Source organism: Nannochloropsis gaditana (genome assembly GCF_000240725.1).
Source record: "Nannochloropsis gaditana CCMP526 unplaced genomic scaffold scaffold724, whole genome shotgun sequence".
Lineage (NCBI taxonomy): Eukaryota > Eustigmatophyceae > Eustigmatales > Monodopsidaceae > Microchloropsis > Microchloropsis gaditana.
Window position 1 is genome coordinate 9,737 of NW_005803229.1, and position 5,093 is coordinate 14,829.

General features: G+C 53.6%; 2 protein-coding genes across 2 annotated transcripts in view; one reads left to right on the top strand and one right to left on the bottom strand.

The window, feature by feature from the left end:
• The window catches only part of NGA_0437400 (uncharacterized protein), a gene marked incomplete at both ends in the record, with an annotated part of 881 nt that extends 115 nt beyond the window's left edge, over positions 1-766 (bottom strand). The window contains 3 exons of the mRNA XM_005853816.1: positions 1-136; positions 356-535; positions 748-766. The exon at positions 1-136 is cut by the window's left edge and continues 115 nt beyond it. Of these exons, the coding sequence (XP_005853878.1) occupies positions 1-136; positions 356-535; positions 748-766 (335 nt within the window). The remainder of the gene's footprint in view (positions 137-355; positions 536-747) is intronic.
• Positions 767-1,785: 1,019 nt separating this feature from the next.
• Positions 1,786-3,286, top strand: NGA_0437300 (uncharacterized protein). The gene is made up of 3 exons (XM_005853815.1): positions 1,786-2,550; positions 2,715-2,848; positions 2,959-3,286. The coding sequence occupies exons 1-3, from the start codon at positions 1,822-1,824 to the stop codon at positions 3,128-3,130; spliced, it is 1,035 nt and encodes a 344-aa protein (XP_005853877.1). The 5' UTR covers positions 1,786-1,821; the 3' UTR covers positions 3,131-3,286.
• The last annotated feature ends 1,807 nt before the right edge of the window (positions 3,287-5,093 follow it).

Below are 5,093 nucleotides of genomic sequence, written 5' to 3' on the forward strand. Positions count from 1 at the left end.
TCCCGTTCATCGAAGGCGACACCGATGAAGGCATGCTTGCCCGCAGCGTTTTGAACCTTCAGAACAAAGTAACGGCTCGAATCTACGCAACGTTCCACGGAACCCTCTTTGATAGGCGACATGGCAAAGAGAGAGCCTGGCACGTACAAGGGGGGAAAGGTAGCAAAAATCAAATACAAAATTATGCACGCTTAATACATCATTCTTCGAGCGTCTTCCAACATCTTGAAAAACACGGAAATCACGGGAGTGGAGGAGAAAAATGAAAGAGTCACGGACTAAGAAACACAGGAGGCCGAGAGGAATATAAGACAGCGGCAAAAGCGAAACGAAAGACAAACCACGGCGTCCTTACCAGTCTTGGGATCCGTCAGAACGATCGCAGCGTCCAGTCCTTTTTGAACAATCTTAACAGCACCTTGCCACACCTCGTCTTTCCAGTCAGAGGCTCGGTACCCTCCTGCGCTCGTTCGAGGGGGGATCTTGAACACATGCACTGATCGGATCTGGCAGAGGGTGCGCTCGACGGCGTCCTCTGCGTACAAGATAGGTAAGCACAACATCCGGTGTGAGAATGTAGAAAAAACAAGAACAGTACCCGGGACTGTAGCTTTCCTTAGGGGGATAGAACACAGGGGGCACGAGGAGATATCAAGGAGCCTCTATTTTGTCGCGAGCATTTTTTTTTCCGAGAGTCATGAAAGGCTAGAGTGGTGATAAAGAGATAAATGACACGCAGACACATACCTTCTGCGTGAGAAGCCATGGCGTGCAATATTTTGACTGTACTAGGAGAGTATTTGGCTGCGTCCCTCCCTCCCAGGTTTTCCTGTGGGGATCGGTCGTAGAGAGGAAGCTTGTAAAAAAAAAAGATACGCATTCATAAAGCGAAACGGCCACGCTTTAAAAAAGTACACATCTGCCCCGAGAGTGGAAAGAACAAGAACATGCGTGCCTCGGCGTGGGATTTTATGTCGTATCGGGACAAAGGGCCTGGGAGGCCGCAGGAACTTTTGCAGGCGAGGTTGGCGAGGCTCCTACTGTTCCTTTCCCCTTCACGTCAGTCGTCCTACGCTGCGTGTGGCTGCAGGCAATGCACGGGACACTTTTCTCAATTGCAAGGTTCTTGTGGAAAGGTCTGTTGCATGGTTGACCCGCATTGCATGGGAAGCAACGAGGTGCCGTCTTCTATCATCGTTGTTTGGCTTCTGGAAGACTCACTAGCATCACTCTCCTTCCAGTAGGTTTTCCCGATATAGGATGCTTTTGTCGACAGGACGGCAGTTTACACAATGGGTCGGGGTTGTCTCGAGCTCGACTGTCAGTATATTGAGGGGAAGCAAGCGCAGCTTGGGTAGCTTCACGACGCCTTTGGCCTCCATGCGGCCTGGGCCACATGCCGTGGATGGGCGTAGGCCTCACGGCAACACGAGCAAGACAAGCCTTACACTTACCCGAGGATGGAGGAGGGGTGTATCACGAGAGCCTGCGTGCCTCTACATGGGCTGGAATCATTTTTGGGTGCGTTTCACACCACATAACAGAGGCAGATTTGCCTCCCTTTCCAGCCAAGCTAGGTAGGTAGGTGCTTGGGAGAATGATGTGCATGACCAGGTTTGTTCCTTCTCAATCATGAAAGACCATGACATCGTACTTGTCTTCTCCTTCTTAATGTCATGCTGCCATTGGAAAACGATGTTGGGAAATTTGGGGAAGGAACAACAGCCTCGGAGGCTACATATCTAAGCCATTATCCCTATCCCTCTTGTCGCGCACATTCAAATCAGCCCACAGTCAAATCTGAAGCAATCCAAAACCGGAATGGGCATATCCCGACGCGGTGCCCCACCCTCTTCTCCCCTAGCTGCATCTAAGCCCTCCACCGGCAGCCTGGAAGTCGACGGGGAAGTCGACAGCCTGACGACGGATCCGCCTCCCTCCCTCCCTCCCTCCCTCCCTGCCCCTTTGCCCGTCATCGAGCCCAGTGGTGGGCGCGTTAGTGTCATGGCTTTCTACGTAGGCCAGAATTTGGACTTGGTTTCGGTCGTGCAAGCCAATTTTCTCTCCCAGCAAGGCTATAAGATGAGTGACGATCTACTGCTGGTCCCCTTGGAGGACAAGGGGGAAAGAAAGCACAGTTCCCAGGAAGGGACGGTATGGAAGAACGTCCAGAGCGCCTTGGTTGTCTTCAAGCACGGCTCGGTCGTGTTCTTCAACGTGCCGGACGGGGAGCAGGCCAAGTACTTGCACTCCTTGTCCCGGCACTGTGGGGAGGTTGTGCCTCAGTCGCACCGTTTCCGGGAGACGCTCGAGTGCTGGGTGCGCCCGTGGCAGGAGAAATACCACGTGATGGGCCAGGATGTGGTGCAGTTGCGTGAACTCAACGAGGACTCGATCAAGGTGCTGGCGGACGTAATAGGGCATTCCGTGGCGCTGAACTTCTACAACAAGAAAGCGGATAGGATGCTGGAGGACTTCCGGGTATTGAACAACAGCGTGGAGGGCTCGGGCGTCTTCACGGAGATGGACAAGAAGGATCTGTTCAAGCTGGTAATGGGAGGAGGCGGGGAATCAGGACGGGGAAGAGGGAGAGGAAGGAGAGGAAGGGAGTATTCATGGACGTGAGGAATGTAATCAGGGGCATGGTGCTTTTCTCCGCTTTTATTCTTCCCTTTCCCTCATGGCGCCCTCTCTTTTTATTCTTTTCCCTGCAGGTGGCGTTGAACAACAAAATTTTGACCGACGCCATGTCCTCCGGGCTTCTAGAACAATCGAAGCCGGCCTGGAACTTCAACCGGCTGGACGCGCTTTGGAACGACCTCAGGGATGAGTTCAGCATCGGGGAGCGGTACGTGGGTGCTCGCACATCAGTGGCGAAATCTCTTTGTTTTGATGCAAAAGCGTCTCAAGTGGAGTACGGATTCTTCGTCACCCGTGTGCTTCCGTCCCTCCCTGCAGGTTTGGCAAAGTCGAACACAAAATCTCGCACGTGCAAAGCAACACAAAGTTTTTCCTGGAGGTCCTCAATCACCAGAAAAGCAACAAATTGGAATGGATCATCATTGTGCTGATTGCGGCGGAAATAGTTTTGTCTTGTATAGACCTTTACCATCAGATTTTGGTCCAGTAATAGGTGGTGCAATAGATTGGAAAAAAGAGAGCGCGCAGGAAATGCGCCGCAAGATCATCGAATTCACTGCATTAAATGCATCATTCTTTTTGTGGGAAAGGGTTTGCCTAATTACAAGTCAACGTCTTAAAGAAAATGTACAGTGCGAGCACGTTTTGTGTCTGACATCCGCTTGGTGAATTATTCTTTGTAGGGCAGGACCGAGTTGTGAGTGTTGACAAATCAAACGATAAACCCCACAAAGATTCCAAGCCGGCATCTTTCACTGTCCATCCTTGATGGATATCCGTCTGTGAACTCTTTTACTATTATGTCTAGTGCCAGAAAAGAAGGCACCCCCCCCAAATTCGTCAGGCATAATCCAGCAAGCTCGAGCAGCCGACACGTCGCTCTTCCTCATCCTATCCTATCACACATCGAAACCCCTAAACAAGAGGCAACACCCGGACCGTGTGTTGTATACATTTTAGCACCGTAAAAGGTGTGCTTCAGGATGGGATGTGTGGCGAAGGACACAATTTTTTGCCTTGGGCGGGTCGAATCTGACTTCCTAGAGTATGTTGCCCTTGCTCTCCGTCCTTTCCATCGAAAGTTCAGGTCCAGACGTGGGAGAGAGGGAGAATTTTGGGGGGTTCAACGACCACTGCACCGCCATTTCTGTGTCTTGAGTAGTCTCCTGTCTTCCCTTGGTTGGCTTGTACGGGGAAACAAGACTGTTTTTCTGATGGACAGGGTGTTAGGATGTTCCTTCGGGAAGAAGGTGATGTCCGTGTCACCCGTAGGCCGTCATCCCTCGCCATTCGACATTCGTTTCCAAGCTGACAATCGCACGACGTTCCGACAGGCATGCCCACACATCCGTCTCAAAGAAGTTTTGGGTGTTGAAAAAATTGCCTGGTATGACGGACAGCATTTCTCCCGGACGTCGGTGGGAGGTGGAGGAAAAGGTAAGGCCTGTCATGGAAAGATCTGTACCGAGAGAGAGCTCAGCACGATTCATGCACTCCGCCCCTCTTTCCTGCCATCCCGTAGTTCGATGGAGCGCTGCATGGGGAGATGGAGGACTATCAGCTCCCTGAAGTAGGGGAAGAAAATGTGACTTTGCTGGGATCGGAGTCGTCTCCGGCCCGCCCCGCCCTCCCATCCTTCTTCATTCCCCGCCCTCCGACCGGCCACGCGCAACACATACAACCTTGGGAAATCGAGCAACGTCCCCCTGATTCCACCCACGGCAGCCACGTTCACCATGGCAAGCGCATGTTTAATCGTCCGCGGGGCCCGAGTCCTGACACGGAGGCCAAACGTCTCTTTCCCCTGGCCAGCACACTTCTGGAAGGTCAAGGAGCGGCCGCCGGGGGCGGGAACGGAACACATGCCGCGGGGTGAGTGAGGCAGAAAGGAGGAGGGAGGGAAAAAGGCGACCCAAGTTTAGGCATGGAGTAGAGTACTGTCGGCCGTGGACAGGAGAAAAAGCTGTCCACCTCCAGTCTTGTCTCCCTCCCCGCCTGTGTAATTTCCCTCACTTTCACCCACGCCCGCCCTTGTCCCACCTTTCGCACAGCACCTTGGGGATCTTGCCCATTAAACCTGGCGGTGCCTGTAGTGCCAGCCCCACCAGCAGCGACAGTAGCGTGTGCAGCAGCCGCAGCTGCGGTGAGACCACTCCGGCCCTGGAGGGCCTCGTGAGCTCTTCCCCCCAAAAGCGTACCCGGACCCTCACCTCCCATCACCGCCGGCGCCGGCACGGTCGCACCTTCCTCTTCGTTTTTACCGGCCTGTCGGTCGCCATCATCGTCCTCCTCAGTCTTGTCGCCGTCCTCTACATTTCCCTCCACCGGCACGCGCGTAGCACCCGCCTGGGAAACGTGCTGGCCATTATCGAGGGGGCAGGTGCGACCCCGCCCTCCCTCCCGCCCTCTCTCCCGGCTTTGCTAGGTTCCTGTTCTTGTTTATGCTCTTCCAC